Source organism: Pipistrellus kuhlii, unplaced genomic scaffold (genome assembly GCF_014108245.1).
Source record: "Pipistrellus kuhlii isolate mPipKuh1 unplaced genomic scaffold, mPipKuh1.p scaffold_m20_p_20, whole genome shotgun sequence".
NCBI lineage: Eukaryota > Metazoa > Chordata > Mammalia > Chiroptera > Vespertilionidae > Pipistrellus > Pipistrellus kuhlii.
The window spans coordinates 568,831-595,144 of NW_023425516.1; the positions used below are offsets into that span (position 1 = coordinate 568,831).

The 26,314-nt window shown below is 44.7% G+C and overlaps 2 protein-coding genes across 3 annotated transcripts; one reads left to right on the plus strand and one right to left on the minus strand.

Annotated features, from left to right (window-relative positions):
• Positions 1-639: 639 nt before the first annotated feature.
• On the plus strand, positions 640-20,247 carry COQ5 (coenzyme Q5, methyltransferase). Of its 2 annotated transcripts, none has more exons than XM_036449427.2 (7): positions 640-874; positions 6,724-6,873; positions 9,421-9,642; positions 15,092-15,198; positions 18,098-18,186; positions 18,929-19,040; positions 19,123-20,247. In XM_036449427.2, exons 1-7 carry the CDS (start codon positions 673-675, stop codon positions 19,222-19,224), a joined length of 984 nt encoding a protein of 327 aa, XP_036305320.1. In that variant the 5' UTR covers positions 640-672; the 3' UTR covers positions 19,225-20,247. The 2 variants fall into 2 exon arrangements, with proteins under 2 accessions (XP_036305320.1, XP_045441332.1); XM_045585376.1 differs by having other exon boundaries at positions 15,092-15,194; positions 18,094-18,186.
• A 1,571-nt stretch (positions 20,248-21,818) lies between these two features.
• On the minus strand, positions 21,819-24,169 carry DYNLL1 (dynein light chain LC8-type 1). Its single transcript, XM_036449437.2, has 3 exons — positions 24,012-24,169; positions 23,644-23,781; positions 21,819-22,242 (listed from the first exon to the last, which is right to left on the minus strand). The coding sequence occupies exons 2-3, from the start codon at positions 23,773-23,775 to the stop codon at positions 22,105-22,107; spliced, it is 270 nt and encodes an 89-aa protein (XP_036305330.1). The 5' UTR covers positions 23,776-23,781; positions 24,012-24,169; the 3' UTR covers positions 21,819-22,104.
• Positions 24,170-26,314: the final 2,145 nt, after the last annotated feature.

The following is a 26,314-nucleotide window of genomic DNA, read 5'->3' on the forward strand; positions in this document are numbered from 1 at the left end:
AATGCAGCTGTGCCGCAGCAGGAGAGGAAGTGTGAATGGTGATTTGTTCTGACTTGCTATCGTTCCCATTTCTTTCCAATGTTTACTTTCCAGCGTAGTCTAGCATATGTTTCTCAAGAATGGTCTGTGAATTCCGTGCGTCAGAATCACGTGAAAAGTTTGCTCAAGTAAAGATTCCCCAAACCCATATCAGATTGCCTGGTTGAAAAATCTCTATAATTGGGGGCCTGGCAGTCTGCATTGTAAAAGCTCAAGCCAGGTGATTCTTATGCATGCCACAGTTTGAGAGAATTGGCCTGCCATCTTAGCCTTTTACCACACTGCACCTCAGTTCCCCCTCTTCGTCACCAAAAAACAAGAGTTATTGGGTATCTTGCGAGTTGGTACTGATAATAGGTTGGCAAGATTCAGAGACGTGGCCGCTGAGAGGTGATTGGGGGGGTCTCCCTAAGGTCCGCTTATTCCTGGTGACTTGTGTTCAATTTGGGGAGAGAAAGAAAGGACTTCGAGTACTCAATGACGAAGTAGACTCCGGATTCCAGAGATCATGCCTAACTCCTTAATATCAGGATTCTGGGCGCGTTCGACTAATTATGTCCCTGACCAGCCGCCGTCAGCCGCCTAGTGACGCAACGTGACGTATCGCCTGGCTCCTGTCAGCCGACTGTCAAGATGGCGGCCCCCAGCACTCGCGCTCTGTGGGGCTACTGCGGCCGGGGGTGGTCGCGGGCGATGCGGGGCTGCCGGCTCCCCGGGCTTCGTAGCTCCTGGCCAGGGAGTCCGCTGGGCGCGCGGCTCCTGTCCCAAGAGAAGCGGGCATCGGAAACGCACTTCGGGTTTGAGACTGTGTCGGAGGAGGAGAAGGGGGACAAAGGTGAGAGGGGCGAGAGGGCGGGTGGAGGGGAATGACCGCCCGCGGTCTAGCTCCTTTTCCCCAGCTAACGTGGAGTTCTGTTAGCTCCGGTGCTGTAGTCCCGAGCCTGACTCTTCAGAGCTTCCACGCCTCCTCTTTAAAGCGGAGCAATTATCGGAAAATCCCATCGATCTAGCGTTTATAATGTGCCAGGCACCGTGCAGACTTCTTGGTGGTGGGTATTGTATTCCCCATGTGACCCATGAGGACTCTGAGACTTACAGGTTAATCAAGAACTTGTCTCGTTGAACATAGGAAGTGGTGGAACCATTACTCCAATTCAGTTTGGTCTGACTACAGAGCCACGTTCTTAACCTCTTGATAATAGAGTAGGTGTGTTGTTGTTTTTTTAATAGAAAAGAAAAAGGAAAGTATCTTCTCTGTACTTCAGATTCCAAATTTGCCAAGTAGGAACAATAGTAACACTTCTCTCAGAGTTCTTGTGAGAATTAGATTACTTGACACATGAAAATTATTTTGAACAATGCCTGACACTGCTTAATTGTTCAACAAATATTAGATATTACTGAGCAGTTTCTTAGCATGGAGACACAGGCCTGGGAAAGGAAAAGAGCAGTTTTTAAACTCCCGCTAACCATTTGCAGTGGCTGTGATGTTATGCCCATTTTACTGATGGATAGGTCAGGCTCCCAAAGGCCCCTCCCTTAGCCTATGGTCACCCAGGAAACAAGAAAAAGCTTACAGTGCAATTTACCACCCTCTGGAAGGCTGCCAGAGTGTATTATTCTCACCTCCAGCTTTCCAAGTGTTTAGGTGTACTGTAACTCTTTGAATATTTGATTTAAATTTATTTCATTGTGAATCCCCAGAAAGCTAAGGAACAATGGCTCATTCATGTTTATATCCTCAGTGCCTGATGTACATTAGGAGTTTTATACCTGCATGTGGAGTGAAATAAGTGGAACCAAGTTAAACAATAGTAAACATTTATTGAGAGCCTAAAACCTCTTAAGGTACTTTACATTAATTTTTATAAATACAACCCAATGGTTTTATAGATGAAGAAACTGTTAAAACAGAAATATTAAGTCACTTGCCCGAGATTCCCTAATAAGCTACAGAGCTGGCATTTTAATCAGGTGGGTTGCTTCCAAAATGTTAATAATATCTAACGTCTGTATTTTGCCTTACATTATATAAACATTTCACACAATGAGAAGCAGGGAGTGGAATTACCCACTGAGCTAAATACAGCTTCCAGATTTAAGACTCAAGATAGAATTACAGGCAGGATGGTAAAAATGACTGTGCAAGCTGAAATCATGCACAGTGATCTTAATAACCAATGGGATTATAATTATTACATGGACTTTAAAAATTATTGGACATCCAAAACTCTTGTGTCAGTTGTAAATGTATAGGGAAATTGAAAGACATTAAAGTTAATATTTTTCTTTTTTTAAAATATATTTTATTGATTTTTTTACAGAGAGGAAGAAAGAGGGATAGAGAGTTAGAAACATCAGCTGCCTCTTGCACACCCCGCACTGGGGACATGCCTGCAACCAAGGTACATGCCCCTGACCAGAATCGAACCCGGAACCTTTCAGTCCACAGGCCAACGCTCTATCCACTGAGCCAAACTGGTTTTGGTCTAAAGTTAATATTTCTTTAGCATAATTTATATATAATTATCTTAGGCTTAATTTTTAATTCAATTAATAGAATGATTAAATTTCAGTTTAAATTTTTTAATTAAAATTCTAATAACAAATTAGAAACATTGAGAATTAAGTGCCTGGCTCCTCACACGGGCATCACTTTGCCGGGGCTGCCCAGCAGCCCCTGACAGGGATGAACAGCTCACTCAGACAGCTTCCCTGTGAAAGAGGACTAAGGGGTTTCTGGCTCAAGGAACCAAGCAGTCTTGGTTGCCTGCCTCCTTAGGCTTTTATTGGACCAGCAGTTTGAGATAAAGTTTATCTTTTATTTTTATTTTTATTTTTTTTAAATATATTTTATTGATTTTGTACAGAGAGGAAGGGAGAGAGATAGAGAGTTAGAAACATCGATGAGAGAGAGTCATCGATCAGCTGCCTCTTGCACACCCCCTACTGGAGATATGCCTGCAACCAAGGTACATGCCCTTGACCAGAATCGAACCCGGGACCCTTCAGTCCCCAAGCCGACGCTCTATCCATTGAGCCAAACTGATCTTGGCAAGTTTATCTTTTAGATACAATCAGCGGGTGAGTAATCTTAGGAGCACACATGTTTACATTTTCCTCTAGGCTAGGGCATCCAGGGATTAAGCATAAGCATCCTGTAAACACCCAGGGTCTGCGGGTACACAGACTTGTTTGGGAAGGTCAAGGCATAATTAGGGGCGCCGCCTTCGACACTCCCCTACGTCTCCCCTAAGTCAGAATTCCGATAAACGGGGAGACGCCTTCCACACACTTCCCTTTTCTCAGAGTGTCCTCCTTACACCTTTTCCAGCCAAGTCTCATGCTCCCCAACCATTAAGTGGTTTTATTCCTTTGTAAAAAAAAGTTACCGATATTTTGAACAGCGTTCGCTATCTTCTCAGCATTTAATTTACAGTAGGGGTGAGCATCTTCTCTATGCCTTGGCAAATTGCCATACTCCTTCCAAAATTCCAACAGTTTCCAACATTTTCTCCTTTCACTTTCTTTTTTTTAATATATTTTTTTATTGATATCAGAGAGGAAGGAAGGGGGAGAGAGAGACAGAAACATCAATGATGAGAGAGAATCATTGACTGGCTGCCTCCTGGGATTGAGCCCACAACCCAGGCACATGCCCTTGACTGGAATCGAACCCCGGACCCTTAAGTCCGGATGCTCTATCCACTGAGCCAAATCAGCTAGAGCTTATCCTTTCACTTTCAATGTCATGAATTATCTCCAAGAATTCCTTTAATGTGAACTTTTTTGCTGGCATCGTTTCCTCTGGGGCATCTTCAACGTTTTCATCACAACCTCATCCTCATTTATGTCAGTGAGTCCATCTCACAGAGATCTGCTGCATCTGGAGGCTCTGAATCACAGCAGTGTCACATTCCACGGCCAGCCGTTTCTCCTACAACTCCACTGACATCTATTTCTTTTTTTTTTTTTAATGTATTTTATTAATTTTTTACAGAGAGGAAGAGAGAGCTGAGCCAAACCGGTTTTGGCCATTGACATCTATTTAAATGTCACTTTCACCGTTATCAACTTTTTATTCTTTGCTGCACTTTCATTTTTGTTGGCAAATTTCCTCTTAATTATCCAGTTTTGTAAAATGCCACGTTTTCAACAGAGATAAGGGGGTAACACAACTACATGCTTCGCTGTCTATGTGTGAACTGAACAAGTGATGTATAGTGACCCACCACTTAACAAACTATGGAAGAAGTTACATGGCTAGTTATCTGTCGTGATGTATATTTGTGATTTATATAGTAATTTGTGGACTAAAGAAGTATTAGTGCCGAAACCGGTTTGGCTCAGTGGATAGAGCATCAGCCTGTGGACTGAAAGGTCCCAGGTTCGATTCCGGTCTAGGGCATGTACCTTGAATGCGGGCACGTCCCCAGTGGGGGATGTGCAAGAGGCAGCTGATAGACGTCTCTCTCTCATCGATGTTTCTAACTATCCCTCTCTCTTCCTCTCTGTAAAAAATCAATAAAATATATTTTTAAAAAGTTTAAAATCAATCAATAAATAAATAAATTTTAAAAAATCAATAAAATATATTTTAAAAAAAAGAAGTATTAGTGAACTTTACACTTTATGCAGTTACAGTTAGTATGCCATTGTATTTTTTTAAAATATATTTTATTGATTTTTTTTTTTTTTTTAGAGAGGAAAGGAGAGGGATAGAGAGTTAGAAACATCGATGAGAGAGAATCACCGATCAGCTGCCTCTTGCACACTTCCCACTGGAGATGTGCCCGCAACCCAGGTACTACATGCCCCTGACCGGAATCGAACCCGGGACCCTTCAGTCCGCAGGCTGACGCTCTATCCACTGAGCCAAACGGGTTTCAGCTGTATTTTTAAAATATTATTGGGGGACTGGTATTATTTAACTAAACCATAATAACTGGAATTCATGCATTTTAGAACCATGCAAAGCTAGGGGTGGTTATACACAGTGGTTTGAGCCTGTGTTGCTCAACTCCTCAAAAGATGTTCAGAAGGAAAAGGCCTAGCCAGTTTTGCTCAGTGGATAGAGAGTATTGGCCTGAGACTGAAGGGTCCCAGGTTCAATTCGAGTCAAGGGCACTTACCTTGATTACAGGTTCCCTGCCCCTGGTTGGGGTGCTTGCAGGAGGCAACCAACTGGTGTGTCTCTCTCATCCCAATGTTTCTCTCTATCCTTCTCTCTCCCTTCCACTTTCTCTAATAATCAATGGAAAAATATCCTCAAGTTAGGATTACCAAAAAAAAAAAAAAAAAAAAAAAAAAAAAAAAAAAAAAAGAAAGAAAAGGAAAAAGCAAACTTGGAGATCCCAGTGTTGAGAATGGGCATTCAAGATTGAGTTGAGGAGGAATTCCGTGATTGTTAATTCAGCAGAGGACAGTTATGTTTTGGATCATCTCATCTGAAAAACTCAGAGAATCTCCCCTTCACTGCCTAGTTCAGCCTGTGGCAGGGAGGCAGGGAGGGACTGGCACTGGTTTTCTCATCTTATGGGCAGAGGAACTGAGGGGTAGAGAAGTTAACTGTAGCCTGTCTCCTAAAGTAAACTCTTCCCAGCTAGCCCAGATTCCACATTCGGCTTGATCCTATGGAGATGATTCACGAGGACCCTCTGCAATGTAATGCAACCCTGATTCACATCTTGCCATCCACCTGCCCCCTGAGTTTTTTCTCGGTGATACAGGCTGAGATGACCTGAGGCTTTCCTTTCCATTAGCTACCGTATTTTTCGGACCATAAGACGCTCCAGACCATAAGACGCACCAGTTTTTAGAGAAGGGAAATGAAGAAAAAAAGATTCTGAAACAAATAGTGTCCTAAAATATTTTATGTGCATTAAAACCCAACATCACAGTCATAAACACATGTAATCAACCCTGTAAAGTAAACAGCAGCATTTAGAACCATTTTAGAGCCAGGCAAGCACACAGAGACCACACAGAGCCGGGCAAGTAAAAAAACTTTTTTTTTAAAGTATATGTGTAGGCTATATTTGGACCATAAGACGCAGGGACTTTTTCCCCCCACTTCTGGGGGGGAAAAAGTGCGTCTTATGGTCCGAAAAATACGGTATGTGTCTTTCTAATGGATTTTGTTGTCTCTTATTATAATAACCATTAGAAAGAATTCCACCATCACCCCTATCCTCTAAGAAACAGAAATCTATTTAGTACCACGTATGTGTATGGCATGATTACAAAGTAATGGTCAAAAAATATCTAAGACAGAAAAGAGGTTGATTTTTTATTTTTTTATTTTATTTTTTTAAAAATACATTTTATTGACTTTTTTACAGAGAGGAAGGGAGAGGGATAGAGAGTTAGAAACATCAATGAAAGAGAAACACTGATCAGCTGCCTCCTGCACACCCCCTACTGGGGATGTGCCCACAACCAAGGTACATGCCCTTGACCGGAATCGAACCTGGGACCCTTCAGTCCATAGGCCTTTTTGATTTTTGATTTTTTAAATGAAGAAATACAGACCTTTTTAAGAAGAGGTAATGTTGAGCATCATGGCTTAGGTTCGTCCTGGAAAGGCAGGCAGTTTCAGGGGGCGAAACTTCCTTCTCTTTCTTTTAGGACTTTTCCAAGTTAATCTCGTCCGTGGCACATTATGTTGTGTTTCTTCCACATCAGTTTACCAGGTGTTTGAAAGTGTGGCCAAGAAGTATGACGTGATGAATGACATGATGAGTCTTGGCATCCATCGTGTCTGGAAGGACGTGCTGCTCTGGAGAATGCACCCGTTTCCTGGGACCCAGCTCCTCGATGTAGCCGGAGGCACAGGTACCGTCCGTGTCAGTCTCCCAGGCTCCACCGCGCCTTCTGCGCGATCAGCGTCTCCTGTTGGAATGAGCTGCCTTGCCTCCCATTAGCCTGAAGTTGGTGGTTGAAAATCAACATGCTTCTGAGAAAGGTGTACTCTTTTTTTTTTTTTTTTTTTTTTAAACTCAACGTCAATCAAAGGCACAAAATGTCAGCTTTGTGCCTGTCACTTTTCTAAAATGCACAGATTACAGAGTGAAAAGACCAGTTTTTCACTCCAGTGACATCCTACCGTCTAAATGACTCACCACCTTTACCATCTTTCTCAGGTTGGGGAGCATGCCTTTATCATATTATATAAGCTTTCTAGGCAGCTTCTCCTGCTTAATCCATTGTCACGCCAGGTATCCGCAGCGCATTGGTGTATGCATGCTCCTTTGGTGCACCCTAGACATTAGGGGAAAATATCATGGATTTCTAAAATGCCTCATGTGATATCATTACATGGCTAACGTGCATGTTAAATGTACATTACAATGTATGATATAATGCAGTAGTGTTATTGTACCAACAGAAAATGTTTAATAAATTATAGTAGAATAACCTCCATGTTTGAAACAAACGTGGCTTTGTTGACATGGCCCTCTCCCCAAATGAATCTTAGAAGGCAGAAAAAAAAAATTCTGCTCCGTGGAGGACACACAATTTAGCAGTGTAACAGTTTATCGTAGGGTCCCACAGTTACAATTCTAAAAAAATGGCACGAAGATAAAGTTCAGAAGGGGTTCAGTCGGAGCTGCCTACATCTCCAGTGTACCATGACCGGTAGCATCACTTCATGCTGACAGCTGCCCATTTAGAAAATGTAATTAAAAGGAGTTCCCATATGTTTAAAAAGACATTTAAGAAGATATAGCTAGCCCTAGCCAGTTTGGATCAATGGATAGAGCATCAGCCCGAGGACTGAAGCGTCCTGGGTTCTATTCCAGTCAAGGTCATGTGCCTCCGTTGCAAGCTCAATCCCCACCCCTGATGAGGCCGTATGTGGGAGTCATCCAATCAATGTGTCTCTCTCATATCGATGTTTTTCTCTCTCTGTCTTACCCCTCCCTTCCACTCTCTAAAAATCAATGGAAAAATAACCTTGGGTGAGGATTAACGAAAACAAACAACCAATATATAACTATAAATATGCTCACTGCATCATTTTTTGTAATACTAAAAAAAATTTTTGAAATAACCAATTTATCCCTCAATAAAGCAGCTGCTTTAGCCCTAGCTGTTTTGGCTCAGTGGCTAGAGCGTCAGTCTGTGGACTGAAGGGTCCGGGTTTCATTCCAGTCAAGGGCACTTACCTAGGTTGTGGGTTTGAATCCCTAGTGGGGGCTGTGCAAGAGGCAGCCTATCAATGATTCTCTCTCATCATTGATGTTTCTCTCCCTCCCTCTCCCTTCTTCTCTGAAATCTATAAAAATATATATATATTTAAAAAAAAAAAGAAAATGTTATTTCAGAAAGCACTCACTTTGCTGGAACAGTATTTACCTGGTCACATTATTAAACACTTTTTTTTTTTTTTAAATATATTTTATTGATTTTATACAGAGAGGAATTGAGAGGGATAGAGAGTTAGAAACGTCGATGAGAGAGAAACACCGACCAGCTGCCTCCTGCACACCCCCCACTGGGGATGTGCCCATAACCAAGGTACATGCCCTTGACCAGAATCGAACCCGGGACCTTTCAGTCCGCAGGCCGACGCTCTATCCACTGAGCCAAACCGGTCCCGGCTGATTTTTAGCTTTTAGACTCACCACCAACATAGGGCAGAAGGCTTAATTATAGCTATAAGACAAATAAAACGTCACCAGTTTTGACAGAGTAAAAGTACATAGGATGGAAGATTGAAGGGAGCCCAGAGATACTGTCTGTAGCTGACGGAATAAGAAATCAACTACTGATTAGTTTATTATGCTAAGTTACCCAGGTATTATGAGGAATTGTGAAAAGTGATATTGAGCAGAGGCAAGCAGAAATGGGGAACAGGATATCATAAATTTGGTAAGGAAAGAAATAACTGTAACGTACAGCTGTAACGTAGAAGAAACAGCTAAAGGAGTTGGGAAAGATGGTCTCTGGAGAACTGAACTGGAAGAGAGATGGTGATGGGAAAGGAAATTATTGCTTGGAACTAGGTTATTTCCATAAACATTATTAGAAAAAGAGTAGAAGGCTGTGCACTAAACTCTGAATACTTGTAATGTCTGGAAACGGTATGGACAGAGAATGCAATGTTCATGTTTTATTCTAAAAATTGAGATAGTGAGTCTTTTATAGTAAGAATATGTTCATAAAAGAAAGAAAAGAATATGTCCATCCATTATTTATGCAATTTTTAAATAAAGTTTTCTAAAGAATATTAGGAGTTAAAAAATAGCAGTTACTGTGGAGATGAGAACAAACTTCATTTCCGTACACTCCTCAGCTCCTGCAGCTTGTTGTCACTTTGGAGTTAGGAAATGCTGGGCTCGATTTATGTTTCCATCTTTCCTCCCTGGCTTCCCACAGGTGACATTGCCTTCCGGTTCCTTAATTACATCCAGGCCCAGCATCGGAGAAAGCAGAAGAGGCAGTTAAGGACCCAGCAAAATTTATCCTGGGAAGAAATTGCCCAAAAGTACCAGAATGAAGAGGATTCCTTGAACGGTTCCCATGTCGTGATCTGTGACATCAACAAGGAGATGCTGAAGATTGGAAAGAAGAAAGCCTGTGCACAAGGATACAAAACTGGCAAGTCCTACAGAAAGTGCACAGAGGAAATGCTTATTCTATATAATAATCCTATATAATAAAAGGGTAATATGGAAATTGACCAAATGGCTGAACAACCAGTCGCTATGGCGCGCACTAACCACCAGGGGGCAGATCCTCAACACAGGAGCTGCCCTCTGGTGGTCAGTGCGCTCCCACAGGGGAGCGCTGCCCAGCCACAAGCTGGGTGGACAGCTGGTGAGCACAGCAGCTGTGGCAGCACTAAGCCACCAGTCAGACTTCCCCCAGGGCTCCTTGACTGCTAAAGGGCGCAGGCCAGGCTGAGGGACCCCCTCTCCTACCCCTGAGTGCACGAATGTCATGCATCGGGCCTCTAGCATGTTTATAAAATAAGATGGAATGGGGGAAATGCTGAAGTGCTTTATTTTTCTGCTTTAGAAAACATAGCTATGTAGAAGTTGAAGGTAATCTGTGGGGGTGGATCCAGTTTGTGTGGTTTTATGCACATTATGTCCGCAGCCTAGAGAGTTAGGTTATCAGCCCTATGTGACAGGGAGCTGACTGAGCCCAAAAGGGTTACATATCTTAGCCAAGTAACAACTTAAATGGCAGATCTCCCACTGGAGCAGAGGCTTCTGATCTCAGCTCCTGGACCCTGAGACAGAAGTTTTGCTTTCAATTCCCAGCAGCTCCCCATAACCCCAAATGTCCTATTCTTGAGCCACTCCACTTCCCTGTTAGCTCTAGGATGGTTTGATGTGGAAGTCGAGAAAGTGCACTGCCCTTAAAAAGGGGGCTTTGCCTTCGGCCATGGGAGTGTAGTTAGCTGCCAGCCTCCAGCTCAGCACCTGCAGGCTCCGCTCGCTTGCCAGCCAGCCAGCACCAGCTGGTGGCTGAGCACTGGGAGGCTGCCCGGCTGGACTCAGCAGGCAGGCTTTGTTCCAGGGCCCCCTGTCGGTAGGCTGAGGCTTGGGGTCTAACAGGTTTCCCCATCCAGTCTTGCTTCCTCTTCCTTCCATCTCTTTTATCTTTCCCAGGTGCCTCCCCCCAAAGAAATAAAAAAACCTTTTCACTTCATCTCAGCATCAGTTTCTCAGAAGGTCCAACGGATACAGTGAGGAAGCACCTGTAAACAGTACAGTGGGACCTAAAATAAAAAATTTTTAAATATTTTTTTATTGATTTCATAAAGGGATGGAGGGAGAGAAAGAGAGAAACATCGATGAGAGAGAATCACTGATAGGCTGCCTCCTGCACACCCCCCACTGGAGATCAAGCCCAAAACGTTGGCATGTGCCTTTACCAGGAATCGACCCGTGACCTCCTGGTTCATAAGTTAATGCTCAACCACTGAGCTACATTGGCTGGGTTAAAATTTTAAAAAAATTTTTGGTTCAATGTTTTTGTTATAAGAATGATGAGAGAAAAAAAAGTTTGATTACTGGCCAGGACCACCATCTGTGTAGAGTTGGCATGTTCTCCCCATGTCTGTGTGTTTTCTCCAGGTATTCCAGTTTCCTCCCACACCCCAAAGCTGTGCACTGAGGCGAACTGGCGTGTAATAAATGGTCCCAGTCAGAGTTAGAAAGGGTGTATGAGTGTGCCTGTGATGGAAAGGTGTCCTGCCCAGGCTCAGTTCTTTCTTTCTTTCTTTTCTTTTCTTTTCTTTTTTTTTTTTTTTTTTTTTTTTTTTAATATACTTTATTGATTTTTTAAAAAATATATATTTTATTGATTTTTTACCGAGAGGAAGAGAGAGGGACAGAGAGCCAGAAACATCAATGAGAGAGAATCATCGATCAGCTGCCTTCTGCACACCCCCCACTGGGGATGTGCCTGCAACCAAGGTACATGCCCCTCACCGGAATCGAACCTGGGACCATTCACTCCACAGGCCAATGCTCTATCCACTGAGCCAAACCGCTTAGGGCCCCAGGGTCAGTTTCACCTTTCTACCTGAGCTCCCTGGACAGGCTCCAGCCACTTGTGGTCCGAAACTGGAATAATTAAGTTGGAAAATCATTATCTGATTTGTTTCTACTAATCTTTCTTACAGTTATCTATAGCTCACATTTATTTCATTGTTCAATATTAAAATGGTTTTGAATCTTTCTGTAGAAGTCGGGTGATGTTTTTGTGGCCAGAAAGGTGCCGTAAGGACTTAACCTCTCCTATCAGTTGGCCTGTGGTCAGAGTGGTTTTCGTTATCCATCGCTTCCCTTGAAGTCATGGTTTCCAAAAACCTTTCGGCGATGTTAGTGAGCACGGACTGTACCCCTAAGCCACAGGACTCTGTAGCAGCTAGGAGACTCTTAGCTCCAGGAACCACAAAACGGGCAATTTGTGGCCTTGCTTAAAGATGTACACTTTAGCTCTAGCTGGTTTGTCTCAGTGGATAGAACGTCATCCTGTGGACTGAAGAGTCCCAGGTTCGATTCTGGTCAAGGGCACATGCCTAGGTTGCAGGCTCAGTCCCAGTGGGGGGCATATGGGAGGCAGCTGATCAATGATTCTCATCATTGATGTTTCTATCTCTCTCTCCCTCTCCCTCTTCCTTCCTCTCTGAAATCAATAAATATATATTTTTTAAAAAGATGTACACTTTAGCCGAAGCTGGTTTGGCTCAGTGGTAGAGCGTCAGTCTGCGGACTGAAAGGTCCCGGGTCGATTCTGGTCAAGGGCATGTACATTGGTTGCGGGCACATCCCCGGTAGGGGTTGTGCAAGAGGCAGCTGATCGATGTTTCTTTCTCATCAACGTTTCTAGTTCTCTATCCCTCTCCCTTCCTCTCTGTAAAAAATCAAAAAAATATATATACCCTTTGCACTCCGAACCATTCTGGACATTGGCTACCAATTACTCAGCGCTACTTTGCGAAACGTGCGTTGAATTAACTCAATTCCCCGTAATCACTAATAAACTGCAATGTCCCCTGAGAGGGGACATCCGAGTGATATGCTAGAATTCCGATGTCCCCTGAGAGCGGACAGCGGAGTGCAAAGGGTATATATATTTTTTAAAAAGATGTACACTTTAGAAGCATTTATCTCAGTCTGTTCAGAAAAAGAAGAAAAAAAGATGTACATTTTACATTTGGCTTTCTGTTTGTTTTGATATTTTGAAGTACTTTTTCCCCACAAGTTTTTCAAGTAGAAGTAGTGATCCTGCAGCCCTAACCGGTGTGGCTCAATGGATAGAGCGTTGGCCTGCAGACTGAAGGGTCCCAGGTTCGATTCCAGTCAGGACATGTACTTTGGTTGCAGGCACATCCCCAGCAGAAGGCAGCTGATGTTTCTCTCTCATAGATGTTTTTAGCTCTCTATCCCTCTCCCTTCCTCTCTGTAAAAAATCAATAAGATATATTAAATAAAGATAAAAAGAAGAAGAAGTAGTGATCCTGCAGCTGCACCGTGTTTACCGAGCTTTCCAGAGCCGCCGCTCTGCCCTCTCCCATGCTGGAGGCACGGCAGGCAGCACTGTGCGAGGCGGGTGTGCACCAGAGAAAGCAGAGTCCCTCAGGCCATCAGCACTTCTCTCCTTCCCACCCCGCACAGAGTGCTGTGGTTATTTTAGCTCAACTCTCTCCTCCTCCCCCTCAGAACAGCTGCCTACGCCAGGGCAGCCCACTGGGCCCCGAGGCGAAGGGCTCTTTTGTCGGCCATCACACTGACCAGGAGGCAGACAGTCCCCAGTGTTTTTAGACAAAGGCTCTATGTTTCCTTACTCCTACTGGAAAACGTGTTTCCTTTCTCTCTGGTGCTCAGCCATACGGAACGGCAACAAAGACAGAAATGATAAGTAATGTTCCATTTCTGGAATCATCTCTTCTGTAACATAGCTTGCCCTTCAGGCTCTCCCAACTGCCAAGACTAATCGACCTGCATAGGAGCATTAAATGCTGGATAGTACAATTGTCTTATTGTTATTGTTAATTCTCAACTGGGTATTTTTTCCATTAATTTTTTTAGAGAGAATGGAAGGAAGGGGGAGAGACAGAGAGAAACATCAATGTGAGAAAGATGTATCAACTGGTTGCCTCCCACACGTACCCTAACTGGGCTGGGGATCCAAGGGCTGGTGCAACCAAGGTATATGCGCCTGACCCGAATCGAACCTGAGATCCTTCCGTTCTCAGGCCACAACTCTATTTACTGAGCCAAGAAATATATTTTTATTTATTTTTTACAGAGAGGAAGTGAGAGGGATAGAGAGTTAGAATCATCGATCAGCCGCCTCCTGCACACCTCCTGCCAATATTCCCCTACTGGGGATGTACTTGCAACCAAGGTAAATGCTCTTGACTGGAATCGAACCTGGGACCTTTCAGTCTGCAGGCCGATGCTCTATCCACTAAACCAAACCAACTAGGGCCAGAAAGACTATTTTCATTTGCCTTCCTCTGTAGAGCGTTCCTTTTATGTCATATATTATGTCTAATTCACTGCATAGTGAATCGTGTTCCCGCTGCATCAGGATCCTTAGAGGACATAGCTCTCTGCTGTGGGGCTCCCGAAGGTAATTTCTGAATGCGTGACCAGACTTAGGGAATAGACACTGATTGGCTAAGACTCTGATAGAATCAATATAGCAATGCTAAATTCTGTGCTTAGAGTCCTTCCAGTGACCCTCTGAGGTAGATATTATTGTTAACTCCGTTTTATAGATGAGGAAACTGAGGCAGAGTAGTTTTCTGAAGATCATACAGCTAATAAAATGGTGAAGCCCATGTGGCTCAGTGATTGAGCATCACACCTATGAACCAAGTCACGGTTTAATTCCTGGGCAGGGCACATGCCTGCGTTTCAGGTTTGATCCCCAGTAGGGGGCATGCAGGAGACAGCTGATAAATGATTGTCTCTCATCATTGATGTTTCTATCTCTCTCTCTTCCTCTCTGAAATCAATAAGAATATATCAATATTTAAATAAGTGGTGAATCTGGAATTAGAACGTAGGCAGTCTAACCCCAGGATCTGGGCTCCTAACCACAGTACACTATACAAAACGCTTAGCCAAGTAAGAACTGCTTGACGGTGTCAGGTTTCACTTGGGGTCTTGGGCGAAGGACTTTTCCTAAACTTCAAGGACACCAGCTTCAACTTCTCAGGATTAGAGGTCACCCATGAAGAGGGTGGCCAGGAATCCAAGGGTGTGTGATTTTTTTCTGACACCAAATGTGATGTCTGCTCATCACCAAACGGTTCTCCAATTCTTCTACACCAAAGTAGGTGTCTGACAGTTCAGTTCCATTCTGACTCGTAACTACAATACAAGAGTTAGCACCATATTCAGCATGTTTAAGGGCTCAGCCTCACAAACTGCCCCCCCTTCAGAAGCCACAAGCGAGGTGTCCAGACTGTCCAGCTCCTGCCTGGAGGGCTCCCAAGCCGCCGCCTCTGGTTTGGCAATTCCCTGGGTGCAGGAGAGACAGCTGCCGGACTAAGACGAAAACTCATTTTCTCTTTCAGGACTCGCTTGGGTGTTGGGAGATGCTGAAGAACTGCCCTTTGATGAAGACAAGTTTGATGTTTACACCATTGCCTTTGGGATCCGGAACGTCACGCACATGGACCGGGTACGAGTGGCTGCATCTCGGGACATTGGCTCTGGTGTGGCTCCACGGTGAATGAAGGATGAGATTCTTTTCTGGGCTCGGATCTCGAGTGCAATGACTGTTGCAGAGTCAGGGGCCTCCATCCTTTAAGTTGCCAATATTCCTACTCAAAATTGATAAGGACCAAGTAGAGCAGATGCCAGAGAAGCCTTTGTTGCGTGGGTTGGTATTTCTTTCTTTGAGACCCCTCAGTCTTGCTCTGAGGTTTCATCCGTTTCCTCTCACTTGTGAAGCCATCCGACCCTGAGAGTTTGCAGAAGCTTAGCGGCATTCCTGAGGTTGACGCAGAAGCAAGCACTCAAACGCTATTTTGGCAGAAGGTAGCTGTAGACTCATGGATCCTCTATAGAGAGAAGGGAATGTAAAATTGCTTAATCTGATGCAACTCTTTATTTCTACTTTAGCATTTGAAGACAATGTACAAGGCATCAGTTTCGGTTCAGTAATATGGGCTCCAGTTACCTGATTCTTCTGCTTTTGCTGAGACACCCTTTATGGTGGTCTTTAGCTTTTTAGCTTGGTTTTTGTGACCTGTCTGTGTCTGTAGTCAGTTTATTATTTCTTTTCATTAAAAAGAAGTGGAATAGTCCTAGCTGATTTGGCTCAGTAGATAAGAGTGTCAGCCTGTGGACTAAAGGGTCCCGGGTTCGATTCTAGTCAAGGGCACATGCTTGGGGTTGTGGTCTTGATCTTCAATAGGGGGGGTGCCGGAGGCAGCCGATTAATGATTCATCATTGATGTTTCTGTCTCTCCTCTTCCTCTCCGGAATTAAAAAAAAATAAAATAAAATAAAATAAAATAAAATAAAATAAAAAAAAAATATATATATATATATATATATATATAGAGAGAGAGAGAGAGAGAGAGAGAGAGAGAGAGAGAATATATCTTGATATATTTTGGAGATTTTTCCATGTCAGTGCATAAAGAACATGGCACTTCCTTTTTCCGATAGCTGCATGGATTCCATTTACATAGAAGTTTCATCATTTAACCAGGCTCATTAATGGTTAAGATGCTTCTAATCTTGTGCTGTTCAAATAGTGCTGCATGTCATTTCCATAGTAGAAGCATTTCTGTGAGATAGATTCATTAATGTAAAATTGCTTGATCAAAGAGAATATGCATTGTGATTTTGATAACCAAAAATTGCCCTTGGTGGGGGTTGTACCAATCTGAGTCTGTGTAAATCAAGTAAGCTTCTCTTTTATATATACACTAGAGGCCCAGTGCACAGATTTGTGCATGGTGGGGTTCCTTGGCCTGGCTGGCAATTGGGGCCTATGGGGCGGGAGGGTGGGGGGGTGCCGCTGGCTGGCCAAGGGGAGGGACCACAGAGGTTGGCCCAAACAGGAAGTTGGTTGTGGGAGCGCACTGACCACCAGGGGGCAGCTCCTATGTTGAGGAGTTAGTGCCCATCATAGCAACGGGTCAACTGGTTGTTCAGTAGCTTAGGATTTTATATATAGAGAGAGATGTTTTATATATATATGTATATGTATGTATGTATTAGTGCCAGGTGCACAGGTTTGTGCACATTGAAAGGAAATTAATTAGAAGAAATATTTTAATATCATTATTCATCCTTTCTCTATAATAGAAGTGTCGACCAAATTCACAATTGACAGTGATGGATCGAAACACACGCATGCAATTGGCGCCAGCGAGAGCTTTATATGTATCATGCATGCACGAGTCAACTTAGCCTTTTATAGATAGAGAATAAACTTGCTTATTAGACCTGCTTTCTGATGTAGCTAAACTTTTCCAGCCCAGTGAAGCACCTCAACTTCTCTTTAATGTAATTGTCAGCAACACAGCAGTAAATAGCAACATGAAGCAGATTATTATTGTAGATCACACAGGGAGAACAAAGGGTAAAATATTTAACTGCAGCAGTGTTCGACTATATTCTAAAGTCATTTTCAAAGTCCATCATCTCTTACTTCTTTTCAGTCGGGTCAAGTTTCTAAGCTTTCTAAATCTCTGTTTTCTGGCTAATGAAAAGAAAATTCCACTGAGTCTCTATCTACCTACTCCAGGACTTCTGTGAGGATCAAATGAGATGAGGCACGGGAAAACGCTTCACAGGCATTAGGTTACAGCGTGGAATGTTTCCACCTGGCTATAAAGCAAGTCATGTTTTTGGGCTAAAGAAACTCCAAGGAAGCTGGTGGCTTGGGAGAGGAAGCCGGGCGTTGCTATGTGACATCATTACTCAGCGCCCGCCGCAATGGGCTGTGGGCTGCATTTTGCGCCATGGGGTCTTGGCAGTGTTGGCTGCTATTTGGTGGGCTGTCACTCTGGTCTGGTGGCAGGGCCTGTGTCCCATTTGGGAAAAGCCGAGAGTTGCTTTGTGGGCATCAGGTCCGTGGTGCCATCTCTTTGTAAATGGCCAGTGTGGGTCACAGCAGCTCCTGGTGGTCAGTGTGCATCATAGCGACCAGTCAGGGGGACACTTAACATATTGGCCTTTTATATATATAGATATTTTATTGATTTCAGAGAGGAAGGGAGAGGGAGAGAGAGAAACATTAATGATGAGAGAGAATCAAGCCTGCAACCAGGGCATGTGCCCTTAACCGGAATCAAACCTGAGACCCTTCAGTCCGCAGACTACCACTCTATTCACTAAGCCACACCAGCTAGGCTCAAGTAATCTCTTCATGAGCAACAGAAAACCTATAAAATATAGGGTGTTATAGGGTTATTTCTGCTGTTACATCTTCTCAACTGACAATGAACAAAGGATCAGTGGGACATAACTTGTAATGTCCACAGAAGCTAAAGCTGCCTGGGCCTCCTGGGACTGAGTGGGTCTGCTGAAGAATGTGTCCTTCTGTTTCTTTTCTCACTCAGGCACTCCAGGAAGCTCATCGGGTCCTGAAACCAGGAGGACGGTTTCTCTGCCTGGAGTTCAGCCAAGTGGACAATCCCCTTGTATCCAAGTTGGTATTGTTACCAGGGCTTGATTCTCATTGATAACCAGGGGTTCCCATTCTAAAATGTACAGAAAGTAGCCAGTAAGCAGGAAGCATGAACCTCACAGCCTCTCCTGAATGAAAACATCTAGGCCAGGGCAGTCTCACACCAGCAGCCGGAGGCTTCAGTCCTGGCATTTTAGTAAGTTGGTTTAGATGTTCATATTTAAAATTCATAAAAGTTTACATAAAAATCTGGATTTTCAGCTTCACCTGAGAAATCAGAAAACATAGCGACCCTGGGTAAGCCGTATTCCCACATGGCCACGGTCTGAGCTGAGCAGCAACCATCCCTTCTCCCCTTTACGGCACCTCCTAACGTACCTGTCACCGCACCCTTATCGCTCCCCACGGACCTTGCACCTGGACACTTCACTGAGTTTGGGTACTTGCTTGACCCACTCGGCCAGTGGTTCTCAGCCTTCCTAATGCTGCGACCCACAGGTTGAGAACCGCCAGCAGGGTCACCTAAGACCATCGGAAAACACATATTTACATTACATACCAGTAGCAAAATTACAGTTATGAAGTAGCAACGAAAACAGTTTTGTGGTTGGGGGTCACCACAACATGAGGAGCTGTATTAAAGGGCATTAGGAAGGTTGAGAACCACTGCTCTGGGCATCTGAGTTTGTGACCCCGGGCTTAGACCTTTTTGCTTCTCACCGAGGGGCATGTTCTAACCTTAACCTTTTGCCTTTTTGTCTAGGCTTTATGATCTCTACAGCTTCCAGGTTATTCCTGTCCTGGGAGAGGTTATTGCAGGAAACTGGAAGTCCTACCAGTACCTTGTAGAGAGTATTCGAAAGTTCCCAGCTCAGGTACAAAACTCCCGTAACTTATGCCAAAGGCCTGACAGGTGACATCGAGGTGATCCTTGCCATGTCTCCCTTTGTGTTTTAGGAGGAGTTCAAGGAGATGATAGAAGATGCGGGTTTTCAGAAAGTGACTTACGAAAGCCTGTCATCGGGCATCGTGGCCATCCACTCCGGCTTCAAACTGTAACTCGTCACCGCCCTGGGGCATGAGCCACACATACTGTCAGAAGCCGGCAGCTCAGGATATCAGGCTGGTGAGCTGGCAACAACGTTTCCTCTTAAGGATATGTGCTTTGGACTCATGTTCCCATGTGACCAATCCCAAAGAAGAAACAAATCTGTCACTTGATTTCAGCTTTCACTGGGAACTGCTTCCTGCAGGCCTTCTCCCCGAGGTAGTTTTTGCTCCGTTCCTGCTCCGTCCTCAGCTGTGCAGTGTGTGGGGAAGGTAAAGCCAGCACTAACGCTCAGTTTAGAGTGTGTTTGGAGTTTCTCTGCTGGTTCTGACTTCCAAGAGGACAGTGGATCATTTGAATCTAATGATTTGAACCAGAAAACTTCCTAACTACCTGAGTCAGCCTTTCAGCCTAGGACTGGTTAAGGGCCAAAGCCAAGGCCTGTCAGTGCTGACAATCACAACTAGAATTATATACTGAACCACTAAATGACTTTACAATTTGTATAGTATTTGTAAATCTTTTCTTGGAAATACATTCATTTGATGCTACCAAAGCCACTGTTGTTCCCTGTGCCTATCATGAAGAAAACAAATCCAGAAAACTCCTCTTTTATGTCTTAGAAATCTTTGTCAGGATATATTTGAAGGAAGGATTTTATAGTAAAAAATGTCTGAAAAGTATTTATCTGGCCTAACCTCCTCCAGTGCTTGGGGGCAGAGCTCCTGTATCCTTAATGTAGTAATTGATGTTAAAAATGAGGCCCTATTTTTTATGTGGATAAAGCTTAAGGTTCATGTGGGGCCTTGCTAAGAAATTGCAGAAACCAACCTGCGAGTTGGCCGGCACTTTAATTGTAAGTAACTGAGATCTGGGCTATTGGAACAGGCTGCCCCTTGTCCGAGCACAGTAGGGGTCATTTATGTGCCTTCCCTCAAGATTTTGCCTGTCACTGAAAAGCTTTCAGATATAGCTATCTGTATGCAACTGTCTCAAAGACAAAGACAGCAACTAAGCATCAATAAAATAACCCTGCCGAAACCAGTTTAGCTCAGTGGATAGAGCGTCGGTCTGTGGACTGAAAGGTCCCAGAATCGATTCCGGTCAAGGGCATGTACATTGGTTGTGGGCACATCCCCAGTAGGGGGTGTGCAGGAGGCAGCTGGTCGATGATTCTCTCTCATCGACATTTCTAGCTCTCTATCCCTCTTCCTTCTTCTCTGTGAAAAATCAATAAAATATATTTAAAAAAAAATAACCCTTATACAAACTTTAGCTTACTCCTCCAAGCTGGAGCCTATGGGCCTTTGAAATTAACAAGGAGCAGGCACTAGAGGGAACTTCATAAAACATCAACCCAGTCCTATTCCACAGCAATGTGGTTTCTTCACATCTTAATTAAAAAAAAAAAAAAAAGGTAATGCTGTAACCGGTTTGGCTCAGTGGATAAGAGTGTCAGCCTGCGGACTGAAGGGTCCTAGGTTTGATTCCTGTCAAGGGCATGTACCTTGGTTGCGTGCACATCCCCATTGGGGAGTGTGCAGGAGGCAGCTGATCAATGTTTCTCTCTCATTGATGTTTCTAACTATATCTCCCTTTCTCTCTGTAAAATATATATAAAAATATATATTTTAAATTTGATAGGGGAGAAAAAAACAGACAAGTCTTCCTAAAATTGATAGCAGGAAACCTTTAATAGTGGCTATACTTACCCACTTTTAACTGGGTCTTTTAATGGAAACTTCAATTTACATTTGTTAATTGGGTTTCTGACCACAACTAGTTCAAGCACTGCACAGCAGGCTTACACATTTAAATTCCTGCAATCACAAGGAAGGCTGCTGCTCAAAAACTTTCCCTTTTAAAACCACCTTTAATCTTTACAGTATCCTTTTGGGGCCTGGCAGGGGAGGGGAATAGCCCAGAGACTAAGTTTCTCATTAGCTCGATACCAGCTTATTTTCACATTTTACAGCCATGGAAAGCTTATATCAACAGTAACACCATTTTGTTTTTCAGGGAGGAAGGGAGAGGCAGAGAGAAACATTGATGATGAGAATCACTGATCGGCTGCCTTCTATCACTGAGCCAGCAACCCTGACGGGGAATTGAACCAACACCTCCTAGTTCATGGGTCAACACTCAACCACTGAGCCATGCCAGCCGGGCTCTATATCAGCATCTTTTAACAAAATGAGCACCTAAACACAGTATTTGCCAGGTCAGGAATAAGACTTAACCCGTTTCTGACATGCACTTCTGAGTATTCTGTCATGCATAACAGAAACTGAGTAGGCTAACCCTGGCTGGTTTGGTTCAGTGGATAGAGCGTCCGGGTCCGCTTCTGGTCAAGGACACAAGCCCAGGTTTGGGGCTCAATCCTGTGTGGGGCATGCAGGAGGCAGCCAATCAATGACCTCTCATCATTGATGTTTCTTTCCTTCTCCCTTCCTCTCTGAGATCAATAAAGACATATTAAAAATAAAACATAAGCTCAAGAGGCCAATCTACTATATTCCACAGAAACTTACTTCAGGGACTCACCCCAATAACCGAGATGGCTATGAGCCAACACTAGTTTAGTTGAACAAATTATAACACACAGTTCTCCGACAAATTTTATTTTGGGAAAGGAATGGATTTTGAGGAGAAAAAAACATGGGGCAGAGAGGTATGGAATAGAAAATAAATACAAATGTAAGCTTCTTTGCTAATTGTTTTATAACAACAGATGAGTACAGCGATACCCTGTACGAAACAACACAATAAAGGTTCAAGATCAAGGTGTTCCCTTCGGCAAGGCTCAAGACTCTCAGTCTCTGGTATTTGGAATTTAGGCTGCAATCCTTATTTTTGGATGGATCACTGGGTGTGTGGGACAGTCCATGCTTTTAGCCAGATTTGAACAGAAGAATGGCCACTTGGCCCAGGTAGAAGTAGATGAAGTGTTTGGTTTCATGTGTCACGTAACTACCGAAGTTCCTCCCCACGATGCAGTGCCAGGTGGGGTTGTACTTCTTGTCAAACTCCTGGGGGAGGGGGGAGGGGAGAAAAAGAAGACTAGAATGTTAGTGCTAAATCAGAGGTCAGAGCCTGCTGGGGCAGAGGGGAGGAACGTTAGCATCTGCAAATTCTTAGAATGAAAGAATGTTTCCCAGCTCCAAGTCGCCTACATGGTGCATTAATGCAAACATGCTTGCAGTCTGCGCTGAGCTGGAGAAGGGGGCTGGGCTGTAAAAGGCAGAAAGGCAGCCTCGAAGACTGAGCACTTTGTTACGGCAATTCCACCTTTAAAGCTTCCATGTAGCATTGACAGTTCTCGTTTATCTTATGTGTAAACAGAATCCCTCTATATGTCATGCACCCCCAAATGTAAGAAAATGGTAAATGTTTAGCTCAAAATACCCCATTATAACTCATTTCCTTAACTGCACTCCAGTATCTCTGATATGGGGACAAAGTCTCAATTCGCACCACTGTGGATCAAAAATTTAATTTAAAGAGACATTTGGCATGCCACTACTCCTATAAAAAGAATGCTGGAAACAGAATCTGACAACCACCTGGCCAAATTTTATCCTTAACTGTAATTTCAACAGCCCTCCTTATCACGTCCATCTTGATGCTGATACACCACCTGGTCCACAAGGATAGCAAGCTGCCGCAACACTTTCCCCCATTTCCCGACCCCAAAGGGTTTGAGAACTAACTAGAAGGCCCTTTTAATTTTTCACAGGGTGACTAAACAGGCGCCAAAACTAACCCTTATCTGTAAAATTATTAAAAGTCTGCGGTTTGGCTACTCTTATCTTGGGTGCAGCATTCTCCTTTTAGATTGAGAATAACATTCTCACTGCGTTTGTCAAAAAATGGTATTTATTTCTATTCCATCTGAAGCCTATCTTCCTATTCCCGACTGGAACCCTGTGGACAAGTTAGCAGTTCTGCCAGCTTTCTACAGACTGTCATTTACCAAGCCCCCTCCCCAGCCCCCAACCACCAGCACCACCCACTTTCATCTGCGACTGAACTCCGCGCTGGAAGGCTGGCACGCTCTCCCTCCGGCTGGCTGGCTGCACCCACGCAGCTCCCCCCTCGAGCACCCAGATGGATCTTCCGCGCAGAAATCGTGCAGAAGGGGGGAACCGCTGCTCCCTGCGCTTAGAAACCGTTGCTAGGTGGCGCTTTCCCCCCGCGGAGCTGGATAATAAAAAATTAAAAAAAAAACTTGGGGCGCCGAGGCTCTGGTCTTCCCAAGAGGAGCACAAAATTCACTTGCATTCTTTCTGGAAAACTCTACACCCAAGCTGCCCTGCGTGCCCTCGTGGACCGCTGCCAGGCGCTCTGGGGATGCATGACCCGGACAAGAAGTTGTGGCTCCCGCCAGCTGTGCGCAGTCAGCCCGAGCCCCTCCCGTGCCCCCTCCTCACCTTCTTAATATGGGCCGCAATGTCCTTTTCTATGTTGTATTTCTCCAATGCCTGAGTAGCACATTCCACGGAGTCCTGTTGCATCTCCTCCGACATGTCGGCATTTTTGATCACCGCCTTTCGGTCGCACATCGTTACCTGAGGAAGGAGGCCCAAGCGAGGGGTGAGGAGCTGGGGGGCAGGGGGGTGTGGACTGCGCCTACGATGCACCAGCTCCCCTGCCCGCTCCGCGCGTCCCACGCCATCCCGGATGACGCCCCCCGCCCCACTGCTCAGGGAGGCGGGCCGCGCCGATCCACCAGCGGGAGGACTCCAGCGGGTACAGAAGAACCAGGTAGCGAACCCCCCTGAGCCCCTGAGTCTCTCACGGTGGAGCAGCGGCTGGCCGACTGCAACAGTCTCCTGGGGGAGGGGCTGGCGAGGCTCAGACCCAGCTGGCGAAGGCGTCGCTACAGAGTCCGTGGCGCATCTGAGCCCCACGGCAGCTGCCGCCGCCTAGAGCCTAGGCTCCGCCCTGCTTCTGGAGACCCCGCCCCCAAAACATTCCTACTGGCTTGCCACAGCCCTCAGGGCTCTCCCATTGGCCCATGGGCTCCTTTCCCTCAGGATCTTTCTCCAGCATTTTGTTGCAGACCACAATGCATTGCTCGTGGCGTCTGTTGCCCCGGCAATAAGCTGGGCTGCACGCGCTGTGGCCCACACACCGCGAAGGTGGAGCTGGGGCGCGCAATGGAGAACCACCCAGCGGCTAGACGGGTGCAAAGGGAGTTTCTGTCCAAGCCAAGGGAAGTGATTCCAAATTTACGGAGGTTGTCCCAAGACTTGCTCTTGAATAGATAGTTGGGTCCATTCTGACTGAGGTGGCCAGGGCCGGCTACCGAGGCAAATGGTCAACGCAGTCGCAGAAGAGGGAACCCCTGGACTTGATTTAATGCTCTACTGTCTCATTCTAAAATTATTATCTTTTTAAATAAGAGATCCTCTCCCCTCCTCTCTGTAAAAAAAATCAATAAAAAAATGCAAGTAATATATTACTTGCATTTTTTTATTGATTTTTAAAAATATATATTTTGATTTTTTACAGAAAGGAAGAGAGAGGGATAGAGAGTTAGAAACATCGATGAGAGAGAACCATCGATCAGCTGCCTCTTGCACACCCCCCACTGGGGATGTGCCTGCAATTAAGGTACATGCCCTTGACCGGAATCGAACCCGGGACCCTTCAGTCCGCAGGCCAACGCTCTATCTACTGAGCCAAAAAGGTTTCGGCTTTTTTTTTTTTTTTTTTTTTTTTACAGAGAGGAAGAGAGAGGGACAAACATCGATGAGAGAGAATCATTGATCAGCTGCCTCTTGCACACCCCCTCCTGGGGATGTGCCCACAACCAAGGTACATGCCCGTGACTGGAATCGAACCGGGGACCTTTCAGTCCGCAGGTGGAAGCTCTCTATCCACTGAGCCAAACCGGTTTCGGCCCACATTTTCTTTTAGCACTGGGTCCCGCAAATTATGTAGCCTGTCCTTTTAAATATTGGGGAGCGGTTCCTCAGGAATGGGAGAGGGGTTCCTTATGATTTAAGGGATTATCGCAAGAGTTGGGTCTCCTTGCTGTGCAATGCAGCCCTCCTTTCAGAGCATTGAGGGCCCTGCGGGTGGGTTTGGGTGTGTGTGTCCAGGGTGGGGCTTCTTGCTCTGAGAGGCTGTCTTTCCAGTATGGTAGTTTCTTGAAGGATGACTTATATCTAGGGCAGAGGTGCCCCAGTGATCAGAAAGGAATCCCTCAGAGGTTATTTCCTCTGGCTTAGGGAGGCCAACCTAACCATTAAGTGGTTGAAAAAAGCAAGGTCTTGAGAGGCTAGGGAGCAAGGTCAGTTCTGGATTTAAACCCCAGCGGTCATTTACTAGCTGTTTGAATCTCATTTTTCTTATCTGTAAAAGGAGCTAAATATAAAAGAAATACACGTTATAGGCATTTTGCAAGTATTAAATGAACTAATAATGCTTTTTAAGTTCTCAGCACAACTGTGTGGCATTATAGTAGGTATCCAGAGAATCTTATCAATAACTAATTATCCCAAGAGTCAAGGCAAGGTTTTGAACCAACCCTTAAATGCCTATATTTTTGAACTTCCACAACAAGTCATCAGGCTAATTATGTAACCAGAAGCTTTCTGTTTACATGTCTGCATTTTCTTCTTGACCATCTGCTCTCATGAGCCCAGAGCCCCTTACAATCTGACCAGCCAGAGGCACACAACTCCGAAAAGGAAGAAGTGGGAACCGTGAGAACCTTAGGTATAACATATGCATATCCATTAAATTAAGAAATTGAGAGGCTTTTCCCAGTTCCAGGTTTCCAATACTCAGACTGTAAGTTTGAGGAGTGAAAATAGTTATAGATGGTGTCGCTCCTGAAGAAGTTGGGAGTGAGGTTGGGCTGGTGCTTCTACCTGACTTGGGTGAGGCTGGATCAGTGCTTCTACCTGCCTTGGTGCGTGATTCAGAGCTGTGGAATCTGATGACCCAGAACCTGAATCTTTCATGCAGGCCTTTACTTTTATATATATACTAGTGACCTGGTGCATGGATTCATGCACATTGAAAGGAAGTTAATTAGAAGGTGGCCAGAAGGTGCGGAGGGCCAGACACATGCCCTGGAGCCAACCTCCT

Bases quoted from the DNA above. Each gene is read 5' to 3' on its own strand.
- DYNLL1 (XM_036449437.2), bottom strand. From the start codon at position 23,775: ATGTGCGACCGAAAGGCGGTGATCAAAAATGCCGACATGTCGGAGGAG. The intron at 22,243-23,643 runs GTGAGGAGGGGG...CCCCTCCCCCAG, and splicing joins TTGCGGCCCATATTAAGAAG to GAGTTTGACAAGAAGTACAA.
- COQ5 (XM_036449427.2), top strand. From the start codon at position 673: ATGGCGGCCCCCAGCACTCGCGCTCTGTGGGGCTACTGCGGCCGGGGG. The intron at 9,643-15,091 runs GCAAGTCCTACA...TTTCTCTTTCAG, and splicing joins TGCACAAGGATACAAAACTG to GACTCGCTTGGGTGTTGGGA. The intron at 18,187-18,928 runs GTTGGTATTGTT...CTTTTTGTCTAG, and splicing joins GACAATCCCCTTGTATCCAA to GCTTTATGATCTCTACAGCT.